The sequence below is a fragment of the Talpa occidentalis genome, unplaced genomic scaffold (assembly GCF_014898055.3).
Source record: "Talpa occidentalis isolate TD23 unplaced genomic scaffold, MPIMG_talOcc4v2.1 talOcc4.5, whole genome shotgun sequence".
In the NCBI taxonomy this organism is placed as follows: domain Eukaryota; kingdom Metazoa; phylum Chordata; class Mammalia; order Eulipotyphla; family Talpidae; genus Talpa; species Talpa occidentalis.
In genome coordinates this window covers 99,731,110-99,755,128 of record NW_023604861.1, presented here as the reverse complement: position 1 = coordinate 99,755,128, position 24,019 = coordinate 99,731,110, and the positions used below count along the sequence as shown (strand labels likewise).

At 44.4% G+C, this 24,019-nt stretch overlaps 1 protein-coding gene across 2 annotated transcripts in view; it reads right to left on the bottom strand.

The window, feature by feature from the left end:
* Positions 1–24,019, bottom strand: part of CNGA3 (cyclic nucleotide gated channel subunit alpha 3) — a 36,377-nt gene that overhangs the window by 11,427 nt on the left and 931 nt on the right. The window contains exons 2-5 of one of the 2 annotated variants that reach the window (XM_054701885.1): positions 12,418–12,554; positions 7,263–7,376; positions 4,962–5,141; positions 940–990 (exon numbers count right to left, since the gene is read on the bottom strand). In XM_054701885.1, the coding sequence (XP_054557860.1) occupies positions 940–990; positions 4,962–5,141; positions 7,263–7,376; positions 12,418–12,536 (464 nt within the window). In that variant the 5' untranslated portion in view covers positions 12,537–12,554. The remainder of the gene's footprint in view (positions 1–939; positions 991–4,961; positions 5,142–7,262; positions 7,377–12,417; positions 12,555–24,019) is intronic. The other variant, XM_054701886.1, reaches the window with a different exon arrangement.

The window sequence follows — 24,019 nt, the reverse complement described above, 5'->3', positions numbered from 1 at the left end:
CTTTAAATCAAGCACATTTTGCAATAGCTTTTGTTTTTGCAGATCAAATAATTTCATTTTCTTTGATTGCTGGCATCAAGTCTCTGGATTTGATGTCCAAATGTATGTAAACAAATGCAACTACAATTTACAGAGGGAAATAGAAGTTCTATCAGGGGAACAAAGGAAAATAACACGAAAAGCTTTGGCACATTTCTAAGTAGAAGTCAAGAAATTGGCATTTCTTAATGGCATTGTGGTTTTCCCCTAAGCTCCGAATGAGGCCTCCCTCCCCTGTGTGCCCCTTGGTGTTTCATAACGAAGCTGGAGAACTGTGCGCACACAGGCGTGTGCTAACACGTGTGTGATCACACATGCACACATGCTTCCCACCCTGGGCATTTGGGTGGTGCTTGCCAGAATCACACATCAAACTGATCTGCCAGCTCACCATGTAGTGCTAGAAAGTAATTACAGGAGGTCACCCTTTCAAGAGGCAATTCTCTGGAAATATTTAAATCTCTTTCCACTGCCCTGATTACACCCTCCAAATTGGTTCAAATTGACCTTAAGACAAGGGCGTTTCACTGGCACACAGGAGCTTGAGGCTGTCGAATGGAAAGTGCATTCTCATCCTGAAGAATACCCATTGTTCCAGGAATTCAACGTTTGTACTCTCATGTATTTAGCAACATGAGATATTAAAGCTTAACATGTTTATCCCATCCATTCCCTCTGCTTTAAACATAAGAATAATGTGAGAAAGAAAGAAAAGGACTTGTCCAAAGAAGTCATACACACTGGGTCTCTTCTCCCTGTTTGTTCAGGGAGATGGAGTTCCAGTGAAAGGAACTAGAATGGTCTCGTGGTGTTTTGGGAGGTTGGGGAGCAGGAGTACTTAAGGAGGGAGTGGCTGGGCCTTCTACAGGGAGGAGGGTGTTGGTGGGGCAGAATACTCACTCCTCTGAGTTGTTGCAGGCATTGGTATTGTTTCTGGCCAGCGGCCAGTCACTGCAGGGAGGCAGAGAGAGCACAGTGTGGGAATCTCAACTCAGTTCCATTGCTGGGGACCATCCGCCCCAGGTTAGCCCTCAGCCCCCATCCCATCTCCAGGGCCTCTCCACACCATTTGAAGAACAGAGGGCATTGTTACTGTCATGAACAAATTTTTTTGTTGACTAGTTAGCGCTGGTAAAGCCTTGGGGGAAGCGAGGGTGAACACTTAGCTATGCTAAGACTTCTGAATAACCAGGGATTAACCCTGTGAATCCCATTCAGCACCCAGGCCCCAAGTTTCACTGAGTTTCATTTAGTTAACCATGTGCCAGGCAGCGTGCCAGGAGCTAGGAGGGGCACAGAAATGCTTGCATGTGACGCCTGGCCTGGGGCGCCTGGCCTCTGGGTGCTCTCGGGTGAGGTCCTCAAGCGCCTCCAACACCAGAGTGGACACACCAGCTGAAGGGGCAGTTTGTTAAACACCCACAGAGTCTGGCTCTCAAGGTGTGACTTCTCTACAAACTCCAATCACACTATCTGCTTCAGGGTGAAAATAGACCATGGGCAGAATTATCCCAGCTTTCAATCTATCCTCCCCCACCGCTCACCCCATGTTCATCTTAAAACTTCTGGGTCTGCCATCCCTGATCTTTGTGAGATTCTGATAGGAGGAGGGGCGGGTTTTGCCGATTTAAAGCTGAATTGCATAGTTCTCTGTGGGGCTCCACAGGAAAGGGTACCATCTCCAGCTGTTTGAATGTCAGTGCAAGTTTTCGACATTCGAAAACTTAAAACATTGGCTTAAGACATTCAACTTGACCTCACAGAGCTGAAGGGCAGCTTGCCCGTCTGCGGTCACTAAGGACCCAGGGCTTAAGAGGCCCTGGGGACCGAAGCCACCAATGGGTGACACTCTTGCCTGACTTCAGAGCACTGAGTGCCATTTTGGTACTTCTCTCCCTGCCCAAATCTCCCTCTCTCCACTGAGGATAAGCCTCGATTTGCTTATTTCAGGATTCATTCTGATCATCTGAAAATTCCTAGAGGAATAAAAACCCCCTTGAGATTGTGACAGAAACATTAGCCCCCTGGGGGTGCAGTGACCCATGTTAACCACACTTCTGTGCCCATGATATCACAAGGCCAACCCCACAGAACTAAGACCTGTTTCTCCATACACTTTGCTGGGGGAATTTGGTCTTGAAAATTCAAAGTTTTCCTCCTCCAGGAAGCCTCCTTGCTTGATCAATTACCATCCTACACCTTTGTATTTATCTACCCACTCTGAGCCTTCTGGCGAGTGAGTGACCAGACCTGCCCCTAATATGATTCTACTCAACTTTCTACATCTGTTCATGCTGGGAATTGATCAGTCTACCACTCATCTTTAGTTCAAGGTGTTGGAGAAGCTAATTTGATAAATTAAGCCAAGGAAGTCTTTGCTTGCCTCAAAGGAAATGAACGTTCTCACTGGCTTGTTAGCAAAACTTCTCTCTCTCTCTCTCTCTCTCTCTCTCTCTCTCTCTCTCTCTCTCTCTCTCTCTCTCTCTCTTTCTCTCTCCTTCTCTTCCTCCTTTTTTTTCCCCTCCATCTTCTCTTCTTTCTTAGCTGATTTCCGTCTTTCTGGCCCAGCAGTGAACAGCATGGAGCTTTGCAATCCAGGAACTCCCTCACTTGGGATGTCTGCCTGGGAAACCAGGACCCCTCCACATGTCCTGGCCAGCACGCAGGCCCTCATGGTCCCTTTGCCAAACTCAGGGAGCTGGAGTACCTGTAGCCCAAGCTCATGTGAAATGCATGCCAGAGAATACTGCTCCAGCAAAGCTCTGCATCTCAGCCAGCAATGCCCTCCCCTCTTCCCAGAGGAGACGGCTAAACCTGGGTCTCCTAAAGAGGCCACTAGCAAGGCATTTCCTTGGACTCATATTTTATCTTAAATATGCTTGCACATTTTGCAATCTACAGCGTTATATACAATAAAAATAGCCCTAACCCTGCAAAAATGCAGCAATAAATCAAAACTCCATATGGCCCTCACTTGTCCATTTGAAACACCCATACCTGAGACTTTCTGCATAGTTGATGCAAAACCAGATGACATTTTCTTTAGTAATTACAAAGGGACTGTCTATTCTGCAGCAGCCATGCTTACCTTCTCTTATAAATCTTGGTTTTCCTACAGAATTCAGTCAAAAGAAATTTTCACGTGCTTTTTCAGAAAGTAGGTTCCGAGCAGTAGGTTCCTGTCTGTGATGCTGAGGAGAGGTCAGTTTCCCTCCACATCTGGCCTCGCCTTCCCTCCAACTACCCCATTGCCCCTGAGAGACTCCTCCTAATCAGGCACAAGTGAATCAACCTGTGGTGGCTCAGTGGCCTCCCTGCTGACCAACAATTGGGGAGATGCCTCAAAGAAGAGAGGGAGGAGGCAGCAGCTCCATGTAGGATATGTGTGGGGGGTCATGTCTGTCCACCACCTGCAGATTTTCCTGCATGTGCAGCCCAGACAGCACCAGCCAAAAGGCCGCAGTCAGGCAGTGGGCCCCGCGGAAGGATCTTCAGGGCTCTGTCTGCAGAAATCTTTCCCACCAAAGTGCAGACATGCTCCACATCTCCCTCTACCCCCAACTGCTGTCCCCCACAATTGTGCTTACCATGATCTGGAACATGGATGGTTCCCCTTGAAAATTTTGACCAACTGAAATTGAGGCTGAATGGTGAAACTGGTCTCAGGCTCTAAAAGCACTAAAGAGGGGAAAAATCCCTTTTCTCAACTTCTCTCTGACTCTTGTTTTTAAAGACACTGCAGCATCTGGAGGCTTCGTGACTCATGTTGACCTGAGCTTCAAGGTCATCTTGAGCAAGGAGATGGCAAACACAGAGTGGGGGGGTGGTAATCAAGAGTGAGGGGCCTTTTGTGTTTTGAAGCTATCTTATCTGAAGAAAAATTTTTTCATACTTGCTCATGTATGAAAAGCCCTATAACTAGCCAGAGAACTGCAAACAAGTCCATATTTCTTTGCCTCAATCTATTTTCACTCAATAAAATTTAACTCCTTGGTTCTCAACTCAGTTCCCCCTAAACCTATTCATTCCCTTTCTTACCTGGGGAGGTAGAATTGAGTCTATCTCTGAACAAATCAATTTTTAAACAGCTGAATTTTCTTCTCAAAAGCTGATGTCATGGTACGAGTTTCTGTGAACATTGGGTAGCAAACCCCATTGCTCCGTAACACATTTTCCAGAACTTCTTTTCTGGAAGAATTCATGCATACCATTTATCCACCCAGGCTGGTGGTAGAAAAGCCTCTGTTTTTTAGCAAGATATGTAGCATGCAGTCTAAATTGATGAAGAGGGACTGGTGAGACCAGCAGGCTCAAATGCATTTCTGAGAGCACTGATTCCAGCAGGGGCTAGCAGGAGCTCTGAGCGGGACAGGGTCAGTGTCAGAATAGGGCAGGACCCTGGTCAAAGAGTTTCTTCTCTTTCAGATCACTTAAGATGAGGGGACTGCAACTTTCCCCCGAGAGATACTTTTTTTTTAAATTTTATATATATTTTTTACATCCTTTTTCATTTTTGCACAATGTATATATTTTCATCTTGGTTATAGTCCCCATACTATTCCCACCCCCTCATTTTGACCCTAACCCCTCCTCCCTTCCTCACCCCCTACCCTGCAGTGTGTCTCTGGTTTATTGTTGCTTGGTGCTTATTGATTTTTACTTTATTATAATTAGTCTTTTTCCTGGTCCCTTATTTAGGTTTTCTAAATTCCTGCTATGAGTGAGACCATCCGGTATTTTTCTTTTTTTTCTGGCTTATTTCACTGAGCATGAAGCCAAGAGACACTTTATTCAAGGAACAGCTCAGAAGGCTGGAGCTGCAGAATCACCCATACAGTGGCTCTTAGCTACACTAAGCAAACCAATGCTCCCCTTCTGCCCTGGCTGGTGCAGGTGGCTCTCCTTTCTCTTTGGCTCCTTACCTTCTCTCCCTGTCTGGTGGCTCCAGGCTGTCCATGTTTGACCTGGCATTGTTTTCTTGGCTGGACACCTCCTTGAGCTCAGCTCCACGGAAACGCTCCAGAAAAGAGTCAGGTCTCTGGTCCTCATGGTGCACGTGCCTGGCAGCCCAGGAGCGCAGTGAGATGATGAGGCGTGACAACCTGGAAGGCCCAGATGGGCGGTGAGGAAGGCGATGGTGAGCCCTGTTCTGGAGGGTGGGGTCAGAGCAGAGGTGACTGGCAGGACATGGGTCCTGGGGCACTGTGGGCCCAGGCTTGCACCTCCACTCTGCAGGGGTTCTGTATCCCTCTCCCCTCTACCAGCTGCATCGGGGAGAGAGATTCCTTGGTAAGGCACACTGCCTTCATTATGGCTTTGCCCTCAACACCCAGACTCTGCCCAAGTCATGAGTCTTCAAACGGGGCGGCAGCAAACTTTTCTACTCATCATTCCTGTTGCCCAATGTAGAGTCTTTGCTGTGACCATGCTGTTTCCAAATGGTGACACAATTCAGAGCAAGGTTTAAGGAAGCAAGCACCCAGACACAACTCAGATTTTTTCCCCAACCCTTGTCTTACTGTTTCTTACACAAACTTTTGTTTTCTCCCCAGGTTCATGCAGAGTTGCCCTGACCTTTCTCCTTGAGTCAGGACCTGCCCTGAGACCAGACAGTTCAATCCCCAGAGCTCATCTTAGCTGGAGCTTTCCATGAAAGCTCATCCCTTAGCCCTGCCACCTGCCTTTGCTGTTTCTGCCAGAGGGGCACAGGAAGAGACACTCACAGTTTCTCAGTGTCTGGATTCCCTGACTTGGCATCAAGGTGTACCACTGTTCCCAATAAAGTCAATTCTGAGCAACCTGGAGCAGTCAGGAATTGTCCCCTACTTTGACTCCAATCATATTCTTCTGACTCTTAGCCCACAGGAATATATTGAAGCAAAAAAACATCTCATGCACAGAGATGCTTACAATTGCTGCTGTAGATTATATTGAGGTGCCTGCCAGTCCAATCTCTTCCTGGATACCCCCTTCTCTTTGCTGTGAAGGGAGAAGCAAGTAAAGTCATACTCCCCACCTCCTATCTTAGCCAACAAGCCCAGAGAAGAACAACTGTCCCACAACTAGTCATACAAGTCCAAGGGCCATTAAAAGCCACTCCAAGATGAAGTTGGATGTTTGGAGATCATATGGTGAAGGCTGTTTTCAGCCTGTGCTTCCTGGTGTGTGACTAGAAGAAGCCAGAAAGGCTTCCAGGAGACATGCAGAAAATCAAAAGCACAAAGACCATGAACCTCCATGAGAAAATGAGGAGACGGCAGCTGCTTTCCCTGCTCCTCTGTCAAGAAAGCCCTGGCTCCATTTCCATGACATAGTGTGTATATGAGTTGAAGTGGTCCAGCCTGACCACAGGACTGGCTGTAATCATTTGAGCTGGCTCAAAGGTGCTCTCTTCTTTGCAAAAGTCTTAGGACAGCATTTTAGTAGTAAGAAACAACACAGGAAATCACCTAAATGCCTGGCTATAATGGACAAATGAAAATAAATAATGGTAGCATCCTCCTGCAATAGTCTTAAGTGAAAACTGTAGGACACATTGTTAAAAAAACTGGGTGGATGGAAATAATGAGCCTAAGATTTGTGAGCACCTGTCCTGAGTTGGTGCCTGACAGCCTCACAGCAAACTGGGGAGGGGGGAAGGTTTATGAGAAGCATTTCTAGATGAGACTTGAAAAGATGAAATGACTTCCTCAAGGTGGCACGGCTCTTGAAGCCACAGCACAGATGTCATCAGAAGGGACACGGCGCCTAGTTAAACTTTCAGATGATTTTGTAAGGACCCTCTATGAAGTCTAGACATGTACTGTGAGGACAAGCAGGGGCTATTTCAGACATGCCACTATTGTCCTCTCTATGCCACTGTCCACTGAGGGGTCTCCCACAACTGGCTGGTCTTTTTTTCTGTATTATTTCCTGAACCTTTCCTGGTTGTCTAAACCCTCCCCCGACTCCAAATTCTCCCAGAATGAAGCAAGTCTTTCAACATCACTTTTTATTGAAGCAAATTCAGAGAAAGGCAGTTTTTCTTAGACATTTCAGAGCTCAGAACACCTAACCCAAGAGGAAATTACTCACTGATAGATTCCTCACTGCTCCTCTCCTGCCCCTTTCACCTCCCAATCTTTAATCCAACGCCCACCCACCACTTCTTCCTGAGACAGAGCTACCTTCCTTCTGCCTCTGCCTCCCTCTTCCTCAGGTGAGGACTGAGACTGGTCAGTTACCTTGCAGGCCCTGGGCCGGTGAAGGAGCTTTGCCTGGATTCAGCCAGTCCTCTGGTCTCCATGGCGATCCCTTGCTGCAGTTCTGACGCTGTCTCTTTGCATGGCGGGTGGGTCCTAGGAAATCAAATATGCAGCAAGCTAAATTGATTTCAAGCTTATCCACCTCCTGGACACACTCAGGAATGAGATGGCCAGATGTCCTGCTTAATGAGAGCTGCCGCCACAGATCCTAACCCAGGGGCTCCCCACTTGAGTCCACACTCCAGCAAATCCTGATTTTGAGATATATGTGGCCTTTCCTTTGTAGCAAGCATGACCCAGGAAGGTAGCTCATGTCCAACTACTGCCATGGACTAGGTGAGAGGGAGCAAGTCAGCAGAAACTGTCATCAGAGTATGGTGTGGGAGCGCCAGACTCATGCCTGCCATTATGAGCCACAGCAGCTGTTTTGACACAAAGATTCCAGAATGAGGATCTGGGTTCAAATGCATCTCTGCACCCTGAAATCCTCTCTTCTAGGCCAGATCAAGTGCCATCTCCTTCACAAGTCTTCCCTAAACTCCTGTCCCACTGTGTGTGCTGTAGTCACATGACCTGGGAACCCACTGGTTAACAGGAAGGTCAGAATATTGTATGGATTCGGCCTAGCCCTCTATGTACTTCTGTACAGTGATTTCAAATGGGAACCCATTTCCACTGTGCCCTTTGGTCAGGCTCTAATCTCTGTGCCCTGCAATTTGGGGGACACTGAGTTGGTGACCTCACCTGTGTAATTCAGGGTGAAAAACATGAGCAAACATAGGACAACTCCATGTGAACACTTGGCACATCAGCAGAGACTATAGTTTGCTGAATTGCCTGGAATAAGATCACTGTTGTTTGGGCATATTTTCCTTTTTTGTACAATGAACTAGGGCTGATGTTTGATCAGCCTGATTGAAAGTCATCCAGGCATCAGCCTCCAGGGATTTTACACTTCATTCTGTGAGTCTTGAAGAGCCCAGGCAAGACAAATTAATTCCATCACATGACCTATTCCAACCTAATCAGCCTTCTTAACAAGGTGGTAACATGGGTAGAAGATGGAAGCAAGGATTAGCATTAGAAAAAATGTTCTCTGTCTCCCTAGTGAGTGATTAGAAGTCAGACTCCTGATTCCTGGCCGCTGAGCTGCTGACTCCTTCTTTCTACAACATCCCTGCCACCCCCCAGCAGCAGGGAGCTCACTACCGTCCCAAGGCTGTCCTGGCTCTGATCTACTGCACTCTGTGGGCATGACCACTTTCAAATAACCTAATTGGATTCTTCTTCTATATTCATAAGACCACCCATATCACCCACATCTCATAATTAAACATATAAATGCATGTAAAGATGACTGCAGTTAGGAAGCTACCACTCTTTTGAACTATTTTGTGTCCTACAAAGGTAGAATGCACATTCCCTGGTACCTGGGTCAGTTGCAGGAGGATGTGGCAGGGGGACAGGTGAGTTCATCTCTCCAGTCCCAGGGGACAGGGCAGCAAGTGAATGATGGGTTGGAGCTCTGTCAGGATGTGTGCCCAGAATACCTAGAGGTGATCCCAAGGAGGGCAGAGTTCTGCACCCCAACCCCCACCATAGTAGTACTGCAGGGAACACTAGGCACCGACCAGTCAGTCCAGCATTTCTGTCTAGTCTGGTTTCAGTTAATTACATGTGGGAACATCTTGGGACCAGGTTTATTTGCATTAGCAGCAAAGGAATCCAGGCCTGTGACATTAGTGCTGGGGGCTGGCCAGGAGGGCAAATCCATGCTGGATTTCAAAGCAGGCTTGCTACTGGCAACAGAGCTACTGTGTGTGGACTGGGCCTATGAAGCCCATTCAAGAAGGGTGGCAGAGTGGAGAACCCAGAGTCAGGGTTTGAATCCCTACCTCAGCACCTGGCAGTTTAGTGTTGCGTGGGCTGGTCACCTACCTTCCCTGAGTCTACATTTCCTGGTTTTCAAAAAGGGAATAAAGGAAAAATTGGTGATTTCATATTGATCTAAGAATTATGCAAAGATCCAAGTCCTGAAAGGCACATTTTGCCAAGAAGAATGAGAGAGACTTGCATGGTATAAATTCAAGGGACCCAAGAGAATTTTTCTTCCCAATGCATCTCTCTGCTTATATCTTGATGCTTGAAATTCTGCCAAATCAGTGTCTTTCTTCTAGCTGTGGAGTCTTCACTCTTGTTAAGTGATTGGGAGTATTTAAATAGCAAATGCAATTAGTTCCTCCTCAGAGAAACAGATTTTACCAAGCAGATGGAAGGGGATATGGGAAGAGGAGAAGCAGATATCTGAGGTGTCATTTTAAGTTCCCAGGGATGAGACAGGAGTTCAAAAAAGGGAAAAACTTTGGGCAACCAATGCAAGAATGAGCTCTAGAACCTTCCAGGGAAATACAGATGTGGGAGAGACTGGGGGTTGGAAGCTGTCCTGTTTGCAGCTGGCTGAGGGGTCTTGGGTGAGGACTTGTTAGGGTCTTGGTCCCTACAAAATGAGCAGATCGGGCCAGGACAGCCCAAAGCTGCCCTCCCACCCTCGGCTCCCATTCTAGGTAGTGATGATGTCTTTGCAGGACAGAGCTCCAGGAAGTCAGTAAGAATCAGAGCAGCTAGTGCCATTCAATGAGGTGCAATGAGGTTTTGAAAAATCAGGTAATTTTCAACTTGTAATGCTCAACTTGTCGGTTTATTTATTGAGAGAAACTGACGTCTAGAAAGTAAAGTTTCTTTCTGACTTTGGGAGGGGACAGAGTTTCTCATCAGAACTGGAACTGGTAACTAACGACCTTTGTGCTCTGGAGCATCTGTGTTTTCCTCTGCTCATTTTGGTGTCATGACAGTAAACAGAAGTGACCCTTTAGAACAATGGTAGAGGATATGATAACTTAAACTTTACTTTTCTTCCTAAAAGCCCTTGAACAACTTGAATGAGCAAAGCCACTGCCACTGGCCACATGTGACCAAAGAACTGAAGTCAGTGCTTTTTGTCTTCGGTCCTGGGGAAGCAGCTGGAAGGGTTTCCTTTGTGATAATTGCTTTGGGCTCTACTTGGCAAGCAGCACAAAGAAGGCTTCTCTTTTCTAGGACACAAACTTCTATGCCCAAAAGCTCATCTAAAATAGCTACACCTCAGGAGATGGTCTGGGATTTGGGGTGAATTGGTCCAAGCTGCAATTCTCTATAACAGAATCTGAAGTCATTTCCTACTGCCTTATCTTCCAAAGAGTGCCAGGTAGCTCTTACATAATGGAGTCAACTAAATGGATCTAAATAGAAAAGGAAAATTCAAGACATTTTTATTTCTGGTAATTCCAGCTTGTAAATTTCATTTTTTGTTCAAATGAAACATCTTTCCTTATGACTCTTCATTAGGAAAATTAGCCCAATAATTTGAGGAGAAACAGAGACCTGGGTCTTCAGTTTGGTGAAAGACCCTGGAGGAGGAATGTCTCCGGGGACAGGACAGGGCAGTTCCTTCCCATTGGGAGCATTCAGCAAAGTACCACACCAACAGTTTCTAATTTCAAGCACTTTCTAGATATCATTGAAGATAAATAGAGATGATGATCTAAGGACACACATATGATTTTTCCCAAGAGCTTTCTGAAACATTTAGAATTTCAAGACAAAGATCTATGGTTTGTTCAGACACAATTTCATTTGTTGCCCCAAAATAGTGATCTGAAACTTTAAAAATTTAATGTAGAGCAGGTCCTCAATGTTGCTATGTTAAAATACTGCTGAGAAAAAAAATAGGATTCCCAGGTGGAAATCCACTGTCGGTGTGGAGTTTGCAGTTCTCCCTGCGTGTCTGTGTTTTTTCTCTGAGCAACTGAGGTTTCCTCCTATCCCAAAGATGTGCCCCATGAGTGTCACTGGCGTAACTCAGTTGTCCCAGTCTGAGTGAGTGTGGGGGGGTGTGTGATGCTCCTGGTGATGGAAGGGCGTCCTGTCCAGGGTTAGTTCCCACCTGTACCCTGAGCTACTGGGACAAGCTCTGGCCACTCAAGACCCTGAAATGAATGAACACAAAAGCCATTTACTATGAGATGTGTTTTGGGTCTTTCTTTAGAAGTTTAGTGATGTTATTGAGATCCGTAATATGGTGAGGGAACTTAACTCTGTGTATATCAAGTCACCAGTGGTAGCCTTGTTTTCATTGTATGTCCTGGATTAATGGAGCAGCTCAAGAACCTATCAGTGGTGTTAAATGAGGACTTACTTGTACATAAACCAGTGTCCTCTGTCTGACCCTGACAAAATCTGAAACTATTCAGGGAGTAGGGGTGGACCTGTTATGGGGATGGGAAGACTGGGAAACACTCATCACATTTTGGGGCCATCGGATAGTGGTAAGACAAAAAATAACATTAGTATTGGGAATAAAATTTCTCATGGTTCATCTCAATCATCTCATTGAAAATTCAAGCAACATTAAAAAAAAGGATTCCATTTGCACCAAATAGGTACTATTTCCTCACAGTTATGTCAAAAGCTTGGAAAAGAATGCTTCCTTTCAGTTGAAAGAAATGAGGCATGGAGAAGCTAAGTCAGTTTTCCAAGGTCTATTAGTAAGTTAGGAATGGGGCTACGAGCAGGACTCCAGGCTCCAGATTTCCACACAGCTGCCTGGGTTGGGGTGTTTTTGGTGGGGCTGATAGCTTTGCTGACACAGGCACAGCCTACTCTGCACAGGTCCACAAGCACAGTATGAACCCTGACCTTTTCCTAGAAGTGAGGACAGGGCATGTGATTTACACTACATCCCTCGTGCCCAGCACACAGCAGGGGCACAGGCAGAGTTGGGCACATGTTTGGGAAAGTGTGACAGTGTGAGGAAGTCTTTATAGTAGAATTTAATCTCCACATTTGAATCTTCATTTGATTACCTTCTAGAAGTTATGTGATTCTTTGAGCCTCATTTTCCCACATCTCCACAATGAGAATAATAACCACTTCCATGTGGATCATGAGTGCGGTGAGAAAAGAAGTTAGAAGGAGCACTGTTAATGGCCCCTGCTCTCCCACATGTGGCTGGCAGCACCCGAAGCAGTCTTTCCCCACAGGCTAGATCAGCTACGGGAATAACCTCTTTCAGCACAAAGTGAGAAGTCCATCTCACCTGTTGAGGCCATTTTCAAGGTGGTCAAGATCTCTGTCCTTCGTCCTGACTGTGAGGTGGTTCATACAGGAGTGGGAGTACTGGGTGCTAATCTTGGCCATCTTCCTGTTTTGTCCCATTCAGCTCCAGGGTGATTACTGAAATGTGAACATGAACAGATATATCAGCATGTGCACTAGTGCCCACACCTTCCTGCATTTTCTCTTCCTCCCACATGGAGGGTTAAGCATCTCTGAGCTCTCCTTCCCTTAAGCACTAACTAGCCCTTTTACTCCTTTGTCTATACTGCTAGCTGAAGAATAGCTCAAAGACAGTGCAGATTCAGCAAAAGAATGAATGAATGGTTGGTTTGGCATCTGATGTAAGAAAGTTAAAACCCTTTTGATTCTCTGGGATGATCAAGAACCCTCTTGACTCTAGTTTTCTCATTTATTTCTTTTTATATTACAATTTTGCACATGTTTTAGTAGCTTCCTCAAATCCTGACTTAAAACAAAGCATAAAAACTAACAAAACTTGACATTCATAAAACCTTTACAATGTGGTGTTAAACCCAATAAACATTTCATTTCATTTAATCCTCATAATAACCTCATGAGATATTTACAATTTTTATCCCCATTAAAATGACTAAATTGAGACTCAGAGACATTAAGCACCTTATCCAAATGAGGAAAAAAAAAATAATAACCCTCTCAGTGGCATGATTCTTTGTGCTAGAAATCAGACCATAATTACTTTCCCTTCAGCAACAATTGGATGGATGAGAAAAGAAAGCTGAAGTGAGCCAAGGCTGGTGTGATGGATACAAAGATTGGCCACTTCCATGACATCTAATCAAACCCTTCCGTATGGAAGATGAACTCCTAAGGATGCTCTGAAACAGATGAGCATGGGTTCCCTTGAGCAACCACATGGCTTAAGTGTGTCAGGTGTCAGTACAGACCACTCCAGAGAAAAGTGATTTCTAGAAATAGCCAGTGACTCACTCCAGGCCTAAATTAATTCCACATCCAAAGGAAAGTCCATACAAGGAGTCCAGTGCACAGCACTAAAGCAGCCAGCAGGAGTGTGGTGCCTGTTCACCCAGGCCAGATCACCAGGGGTGCTCAGGGGTAACTGTTGGCTCAGCTGGTCCAGGATCATCTCTGTTATTGGATAGTTTGTCTGTGATTTTGAATTTTATTATTTTCTCAATAGATTAAAAGTTTTTAATTTTTAAAATCTTGATTCACTTATGCCACAATGAGTGAGTTTCTGCCTAATCACAGGAAATACAAAGAAATATTAAAAAAAAGCCTGTTCTCGAGGATTCAATAGTCTAGTGGAGCACAATAGATACCAGGGGTTCCCACGTTATGCCAAAGATGTTGCATTTTAACCTGAGCTTAGCAGGGATGTGATCAGATATGTAAAGGCCATTCTGGCTGCATTGAGAACATATTCAGGGAAAACTAGTGGGTAAGAGATGACCAGCTAAAAGCCTACAACAGTGTCTCAGGGGAGAGAGAATAGTTGCCTAAATTAGGTTTGTGTTAATGAATCAGATAAATTTTAAAAAAAAACCAAATGGATACAATATCTGGGGCTTTATAGTTGATTAGGTATAAGGGGTGAAAAAGAGGGCCCCTTGTAATGTGGAGTGGACCCAGGGCTGGGCAGAGAAGGTATATGAGATGCTGTGGATGGAGGAACAGAGATCAAATCTCCCATTATATCTCCCATTATAACATGTTCTGAGGCCTTTCAGGGCTCAAAGAAAACTATCATTTAACCCTCTAGATTTTTCTAGGCTGGCAAATGATCAAATAAGCATCAGACAGATTGATAAGAAAAAACAAAAAGAAGTTTAATGATGTCTTATATACACCTATATACACGAGAGAGACCCAGCATCACTGAGTAACTCACCAGATGGTTTTAGAAGCCATCTTAAATAGCTTAACTAAAACTAGGGAGGTTGGGGGGAAGAAAGAGGAAGTTCTGTTACCTAGTGTATCTGAAAAGGTACATCAGATGAAAGATATGCAGATTTCAATTCTGTCTCCATTGAAGAGATAAGGAGATAAGGTCTTCCTGGGAGAGGCCCTTACAGAGAGTTCACATATAAATATCAAAAGCCACATCCACCAGCCTTCAGAGACCCTTCAGTGAAATAAACCTTTTGCCAAAAAACATATTTTGGGGTGACAGATTTTGGATCCCCTACAGGCTGAACTCAAAAGGACCAAAGACCTCTCAATCTGAGTGTGGCCTCCATGTCACTGTGAAAGTGATTTGTCAGGATAGGCGCATACTAGGATAGGGCACGTTTGATTTAGCAGTGTGCGACCTTGCTGTCTGTAATGGGCATCTCTGGCCCTCTGCCTCCCATCCTGCCTGCCCAACTTCCAGGGCATCTATGGCTATGCACCCAGCCTCTTTTTGCATCACTGTGCAGAACTTTGCCTCAGACACAATGTAGATTGTCTACCCTCTTCCCTGAGGCCTCCCTGCTTCTCCAGGGGACCACCCATGGGACCACATCGGCCATTCTGAAGTTCATGCAAACCCAAAAATACTAGAGAATTTACACCCTTTGGACAGTCCTTAACTAAGGTAATATCCCCCTCTTCTACTTCGTAGGAAGACAACTCAAAAGTACAATCTGTGTGGCTCTTCTGAGAAGCCCAAGAAGTTTCAAGTGAATTACCCAGAATGGTAATCCTTTTGATAATGTCCACTTGGGGTGATTTCCTCTTCTTCCCCCTTTTTATTTCTCTTCCAAGATCCCTACTTCTCTTCCTTGGAATCACTGCAGATAAATTGCCTGACAGTTAATTGACAGCAAGAACTATTTCCTTTTACTTACATCTTTTTTTTTTTATTTTCCTAAACACCCAGCACATACACATGGATGGCATCAATGATGGAGGAACAGGTGAGTAATTGCAATGATGACTCTAGTAATAACAGTGTAATTACCAAGTATGCACTCTGCTTGGTGCTATTCTAATAGCTTCCAATGTATGTTGACCCTTTTGATGCTCACACATTCCTGGGAATGAGTCACACTGAACATTTCTGTCCTTAAACACTGATGGGAATTTATAAGGGAGCAAGCAAGTATGCAACAAAGGAGATATAAAACATGAACAATCTTTTTGCTCTAAAAGAAAATGTGTTCATAATGACTAACTGTATAAAAAGAATTGCCTGTGCTCTGTCCTTTAAATTTTTTTCAATTATGGTTTAAACATAAAAACCAGTCCTGGTTACATTTGTGCCATTGGAAACATTATCATTTTCTACGTTTTAAATATAGTTCATCCAGTGTGGGTGATCTTCTTATCCACTGCAGCCCTTTCTGAGTTATTTTTGTTGTTGGTTATGACTCCTATTCAGTCAGTGGTTGGCAGGTCCAATTAGTGAGGCATCAAGTCTGGACACAGAGCCATGCCAAACAAGCTAAAACCCCAACCAGAGGAGACTCCCACAACCTGATGGATGAGCCATTTTTTTTCCAGCTGAGATGGGTCATTTGTACCACTTGGGGTCTTCAATCTTCTCAAAGTGGTGTCTTTCTTAGTTTCATTTATTTCAGTCCTCAACAACTCAACTTTCCAACCATCACTCTGGGCAAAAGCACTCAGCAAATTCTCAGTAAATGTGATGTTGCACAGGCTCATTTGTTAAATTTAACTCCAAAGATAACTCAGGGTCTACATGCCCACTGTCTAAAACATACTCCTAATTGCCTTTCCCTTCATCCCCCGCCCCTTCTGAGTGCTCAGAGTAGAAGGGAAAACGACCATGGTTGAGTAAATCACCATGAGACCTGTGAACCAGCCCACAGGACACACACAAGAATAGAACAGACATTACTATGCTCTGCAATGAGGACTGTGTATTTTCAGATGGTCCTAGGCTTGTAAGGAGGGAAGGCCCCACTAAAATCTCTTTTCTCTGAGACAAATGACATTGGAAAGATAACACGGGGTGAAAGGCACTGTACTAAGTGAAAGGAGAGCTGGATTCTCATGCTGTAAGTCAATCTTCACCGTCAAGCTTCTGTTTAGATAAAAGAAATTTAGTTCTGCCAGCCTCACTGCTGAGCTGAGCCTTGTCACTCTGGGTCACTAAGTATCGTTTCATAGTAACCCTTGTAAGTGTTTTAAAGCTTTTAATGCTTTTGATACTTATAAGAAAACTTCCTTGAAATCAAAATTCTAAAAATAATGATGTTTCTGATTAAAAAGAAAACATGGAAGCCTTAGAAGAGCTCTTAAGGCACGCCGTAAAAATTATTCTCTCTTCTTGTGGAAAGAAACATTAAATAAACTGGGTCTATTTGGTAGGTTGAGGCTTCTTGGGAAACATTGTCACATAAGGAGAAATGTTTCATCTTCTTAATATGTCTGTGGATATTAATATGAGTATTCTAAAAATTATGTGAAAATTCTAAAAGTCTGATATGTTTTGGTATAATTTTACTTGTCAAGTGTGGTATTATTCTAAAATAACGTGTGCAAGGAAGTTGAGAAAACTTCCTTGTTAACTGAGTTATAATTACATATTTAATTATAGTCTTTTATCATTTATAGAGTTATTTACTCTGATGCTTTGTATTCAGGGAGATTTAAAGGACAGGATTTTGACAAATTACTCTAAAATACAGATTTATCATAAAGCTGAATGAGAATATGAAATTGCCATATTTATAGAACAAAATCTGGACTTTTGATAATTGCTAGCAGGTCAAGATCCAGATGGGGCTGAATGGACTTTGAGGATATTGTTGTTGTTTGAAACATTACTGTTTTTTTTTTCACAGGTTTAAGAAAACTTTTGTTTTAAGCTATGACCAGGAGCCACATGGTAACTCACATCTCATTTGGTGAACATAACTGAAATTTTTGCTTTTCTTTCCCTAATACCCTAGAAGTGAAAACTTCTAGAAAGTATTCTTAAAACTACTAGAATTACATTTAGAATTAATAATGTGGCAGTATAGAAGGTCAGCATACAAAAATCAATTGTATTTCTGTACACTAGAAATAAATAAAATAAAATTAAGAAAACAGCTGGGCATTCTTCAAACTGCTAAACATAGAGCTACCATGTAATTCAACAGTTCCACTCCTAAGGATATGCCTAACATACTTCCACATAACAAGTTTTATATGTATGCTCATAAAATATATCATTCATTATACATAATAACAAAAGGGTGGAAGCAGCCTAGATATCAATCAACTGACAACTTGATAAACAAAATGTGGTATAACTGCATAATGGAATGGTATTCAGATGGACTGCTATTTGGCAATGAAAAAAAATTAAAAATACAGACACTCATTTCAACATGGATAAACCTTGAAATCATTATGCTAAGTAGAAGCCAGGTATAAAAGTCTACATATAGTATGACTCCACTTATATGAAATGTTCAGAACAGGTAAATCCATAGAAGTAGACAGTAGATTTGTGGCTCTTAGGGATGAGAATGGGTGGACAGAGTAAAAAAAAAAAAAAAAGAGTGACTGGTAAAGGGTGGAGGGTTTTTTTCTGAAGTGTTAAAAAGTTTAAAAATCACAGGCCTCCCCTGGTGGCGCAGAGGTTGAGCGCTGGGCTGCAAAGCTGCTCGCAGCCTCTGCAGCGCTGATTCATTGCCCGGCCGCCTGCGAGGGTCCCACAAAAAAAAAAAAAAAAAAAAAGTTTAAAAATCACATTGAGGTGATGTTTGCACAATTGTGAATATACCAAAAAATCACTGAAATGTATAGTTTAAATGGATAACTTTTATGGTACGTGAATTACATATATAAAAAGAAGTCATGTTAAATCTGAAACAAAACATATAAAAATGTAAAACTTAATATCTGCTACAAAGAACACATAAAATATAATGCAGTAAGGGGAGAAATGTTTAAAAAATTACCTTAATGATAACGATGCTAAGTATTACATTTTGAGGGCTTACACTATGCCAGACACTGCTCTATGGTAGCAACTCCTTTAATCCTCACAATATTCCTATGAAGTAAGTACTGTTATTATCCCTATTTTTATGAAGGAGCAAATGGACGTACTCCACTGCAGCTGGGACTGCAGCAGGCAACCTAGTGGCGAGCCTACATGCTTAATCCCTTCCCTCTCAAGAAACAAGGCAGATTTCTAAAAACATTAAGTTTCAGTGGTTCCTCCATCAGGCCAAGAAAGGTCCAAAGGGGAGCTCAAGTCTTAGAGCATGAGTGTATATTCCAGCTGCATTCAAGGTCTAGTTTTGAGCTGATCAGAATCCCTGCTCACCCTTTCTGTGGAGTGAAGAATAGGCAAACCCAGGGACGTCTCATAGGAGGACAGAGAAATGAGCATTAGGAGAATTGAGTCTTATTTCCAAAGAAACCTTCGAATAGTTGTGAGGTGTAGTTTTCCCTTTTTGAACTCTGCATTTTACAACACAAACAATGGGAAGCTTGTATACACCAGCTGCAGATTTTCAGCTGAGAAGAAAAGTTAACACTGTTCCCAAGAACAGGAAGGAATGATTTGGGATGAAGATAATGTTCTGAAATTGCAACAGGGTTATCAATTATGTTACTCAACCACCAGACAGCATTCAGCCTCATGCCTAGAAAGTGTCTTGGTCTTCTACAGAGATCATTTGGAATTAATGGGACCCTGGCTTCCTCAGATTTAAGAGTCCTGAGTTTCAAAAGGACTGATTTGCAATTAGAGTCAGCTGCTCAGGTTGAGATTCCAAGAGGATGAAATTGTCTTCCAAGTGTAGGTAGAGTTGGAGAACGTAGATGTCTATAGTCAGCCCAATGGGTGTTGTGCCCAGCACTCCATCTGCTCCTCTGCACTACCTCCCCTCTCCTCCACATCCCTGGCCAACTGTAGGGTAAGGAAAAATGTCAGGCTTTTCTGCCCTCACGCCATCAGGATAGATGATGGATCCTTGCGGTCCTGAATGCATGCCTGATGGCGGGCACCTGGAGTAGGGTGTGGGCATAGGTAGCTGGGATTCACCTGGGCTAAGACTGAACTTTTAAGGGCGGCGTCACAGGGACGCCAGTAGAAGCAGAGACACAGAGAAGAGAAGCAGTAGCAGTAGAAGCAGAAGCCGAGAGAAGGCCAGAGAGCCCAGAGTGAAGACCTGCTGGGGGCCGGGAGGACTGCCAGCCTACCGGCCCCCCAGCACCCCTGCCTGCGGTGTACCTGGTAATCTAAATAAAAAACCTGCAAAAGCCACTGAGGACTCCGATTCCTCCTTTACCCAATCTGCTGGGTATTAGAAAACCTGCCCTGTGTCCTTTCCTGCCCCTACACCAACTAGGACAGGCAAAGGCCCATCCTTTCTTCCCCAAGGATCTGGTTCACCAAGCCTAACTGCAGGCAAAGGAAGTAAAGTTGCATTTTTCTTAATTAACTTTTGGGATGTGATTATAAAAGCAAATTCATTGTCATTATAGGAAATAATTAGGTGGTCCTATCTAAGTGAACACTTGGGGTATGTCAGGCCCCGTGCTAAGGAATTCACTCCATTTACTTCATTTTCTCCCCACAACACCCCAGTGAGGTGGGTATTATCATTATTATTTCTAATTTATACCTGAAGAAACTCAGAATCAGAATGGTCAAATAATTCGTTCAAAGTTATGCAGTGGCATAATCGGGGAGCAAAATTCTGTTTGAACATACCCCTTACACTGCATTATTATAAAAGAAGGTCAATGTGTGAAGTCAAGCAAAGGAGGACAAAAGAAGAGCTATAGGTATTAAATGAAGTCTGGGGCACCAGATGTGTGAGGATGTAATTTATCCAGGGAATTTTCCTTAGTGTAAAACTGTCTAGAACGGCACGGCACATCCCAACTCTTCCCAAATGTGCACCTCCCCGACTCCCTCCCACAAGGCCTGTCTTTATTAATACCATGAGAAACACCGAAGCCAACTGATCACCAGCTAAGGCTCTACATGAGCTCCTACACCTTCCTCATCCTCATTTACCCAGATCTAGTATCACCAAGTCCTCTTGCACACAACCATCTGTCCTGTCTGTCCCCTTTCACTCATTAATTCACTAGTTCAGAAATGGACTGAGCAATAACCAGGTGCCAAGGGCCCTGGCAGGCAGCAGGAATATATTAGTGAACAAGCCCGAGGATGCTTCTGGACTCCTTAAGTTCTGCTCCTACCTTTTTCCAGGCCTTTGTCCCCTTTGATCATCTCCCATCTTTAGTCTCACCTGTACAATCCATCCAAGGCCTGTCACTTAGGAGGTGCTCAATGTAGAATGAATCAATGAATCTTCCACACTGACACCATGACCTTTCAGTTTTAATCATGTCCTTCTGAATCTTTTAGAGGTTGCCTATTTTCTCCAATACACAGTCTAAACCTGACATTCATGACTTTTTGTAATCTAGATCATATCAGCCTAAATGGGATGTTCCATTTAAACCAAATTCTTTATCCTTTCCTTAGATATATCATGAATTTTCTCATCCCATGTACTGGCAGAGATTGTTCACCATATCTCTCCTTCCGCTTTTTGTATTTCTTAGTCTTCCTTCCAGACTAGGTGAAGGTTGAATTGATACAGAGCAGCAAGGGGCACTAAAACTGGCCAAAGACATTGCCCAAATATTTTGCTGGTCTGAGTTCTTCACCGCGGCACAATTGCAAGACTACTCAGGTTCAGAGGACAACAATAATGGGATTTATTTAACAAACAAGGGGAAACAGTCACTGAGGCTACAAATGGCCATTTACCTCACCCAAAGCAGTGTCCAGTGTTTTAAAGTTCTACGCAAAAAGGATCCCAAGATGGTGTCTTCCCACTACTGAGGGCATGGAGCATATGGCAGCCAGACAATAGGCAGGATCCAGCTCATGAAGATAGCAGAAGACACAACAGGAGATGCTCACAGAGCTGCCGAGATGCCCCAGCACAGCACCAGAAAATCAACTCTCAAAACAACAACTGCAGCAGTCAAACAACCTGACAAACGGCCACACTCACCCAGCTCAGTTAGGTGCCCACCTCCAGGTCTTTGCCTTCCCTTCCAGGCTATAACAGCAGCAAAGCTGGGAACCATTTCAGTCGTTCAGTTACCAGTAAATCCTCTGAACCCTTCCTCTCTGAGGATGGCTGTCACTTGATGGCCTCCCCATGTCCCCCAGAGGCCCATAACAGCCCTCTGAAAGATTGGCATGGCAGGGACAGAAATGGCAGACTCTAGAATCTCTGAAGATCAAAAAACGCTGAAATCCCAAACACTGAATCCTGGGGCCCGCTTCTGCAGTCCCCTATATTTCTTATCAGAGTCTCCCCCCAATCAATACTCTGTTTGCATTTTCCCTGGGGCTATCTATCCCCACCAACAGCCCCCTCTAGGGAGCCCACCTATGGGGGCAGCCATTTCCCTTGTAACAGTCTTTGGCTTCAGCCACCTGTGACAGAATGACAGAATCTGGCCTGCAGACTCCTCCTATTACGCAGGGTCCCTCAGTGCCTCAAAATCTCAGATGCTGCATAATCAATGAAGTAAGTCACTGAAATATTCCAAGTCTGTATGTCATCACAGCTGAGCCTGTCCTCTCCTGACTAGCCCACACAGCTTACCTGTGCTGTTACTCTGCCTAGACTGGTGATTCCCCTCTTGATCGCTGGTTGAAATGCCTTTCATCCTTCACTTCTGAATGTGACCACCTCTCCCTACTCCCTACTCCTTACTCCCTACTCCCTACTACTATAACCTCGCTTTTAGCCCAGAGCACAGGCCTGCTGACAGGTGGTGTAAGGGCTTGCCTCCCACACTACCAGTGATGTCTAGAGGGAAGGGACTGTGTCTGCTTAATTAGTTTTGTGTCTCCCACAGGACTTAGCCTTGTGATTTGTACTCAAGGGTAGTCAGTGTACAGCTGACATGACATGAATTAGGTAAGAGGAAAAACCATTTACCACCTACTCCTCTTAAAGAATGAGAGAAAAAATTTTGACCCATCCTAACCTGGAGCTACAGTGGTTGGTAGGGGATTAGAGAAAACATCAGGTGAGCAGGACTCTAAGTGATGTATATGATGTATATGTGTAGGGGAGAGGGTTCACAGAATCTGGTCAATGCCATTCCTCCCCCATTTCTGAAGGAAATCTGCAGCTCACGCACAATCTGGGGAGCTATAGAAGAGATTTTCATACTACAGCTTCCAACTGTTTACCTTATGAGTACCATGGCAACAGGGATATTGGTTGCTATGGCAACGTCATTATTAACCATACTAAGCTACTTTGGGCAGGTAGTTTCTGAGAACAAACACAGGCACATCAGAGGCAATGGACACACAAAATCCCTGTTAAAATGATTGATCTCTGCGGTGACTAGTCAGTCACCCAGAGAGCCACCATTTGCCCCTTCCTAACTTTACATGCAGGAGGAGGGCCTTATTTATGGCTAAGCAGAGACAGCGGGGGAAGAGTGTGTGTGTACTTGGGCATTCTTGCCACAAGAGCTCCCATCAGCTCAGTGAAATCCTAATTGGACCCGTTGAACCGGTAGAGTTTTCAAGAATTCTGGCCTCTGGCATACAAGACATATTTTGGAGATTGCAGCAGTAGTGGCCACCCCTTTCCAGGTCCACTTTCTATGATGCCCCCCACTCCCATGAATTCTCATTTAAGGAATATGTGACTCCATGCATATGGTATTGTTCATTTTAATGAATTACAATGGCAGGAAAGGGATGTTGGATTGTTTGTAAAGAAAGTTCGAGTCTAAGCTGCCTACTTGGGGATGGAGCCCACCTATGGGGCAGCCATTTCCCAAGGGTTTGAGGTACCAGGACTTGCTGACCCCAGCTTCACCCCTCTGGAAGATTTGGTGAGGAGGGTCCACCAACGAGCTATCCAGTTTCCTAGCTAGAGCTTGCCCTTCACCCCCAGCAGTTATCCCTGAGTCTGAACAAGCAGATGGCCTTTCCCAGTCACCAGGTCCACAGTCAAGTAGGCCTGTCCTCAGGCTCCAAGTCTGCACTTGCCCCTTTCTTTCTTGGCTATATTCATCATCTAACTGGAGATACCTACCTAAGAGTGACAGAGTTTAAAGGGTCTCAACAGCAGCATAAAGTAGGGCAGTTGTGACTAGGGGAAGACAAGGGGAGAAAAATGAAACAGCCCCTCCATCTTCCCAGTTCTGCAGCTCCAGCTCTAGCCTGGAGTGCAAGGGCAGAGTGACCCAGTCCCTTCTGGGAGGATGGGTATTGGGAGTTGGGATGGGGACTGAGTTGGAGAGAAAAAACGTTAGGCCTGGTAGGGGATTATCTTGTTAGGGGATTGCAAAGGCCCTTCTCTTCACTACCCTAGCACTAATCCAGAGACACCTAGTGGCCAAGATAGTGGATTATGATTTTACCATTAAAAAGAAGAGTAACTCATTGCTCACTCCCGGAAGGATTGCTTCTCAATCCCCCATCTCTTTGGATCCCCTAGGCTGTGCAGGGTCCAGTGGAGTCTGTCTCCTGAGCCCATTCTGCTCAACTTCCTCCAAGCCATGGACACAACTTTCCCATGTGCAATTTCCCCTTGGGCTGCACGCACTCGGGGAGATTCTGCGCT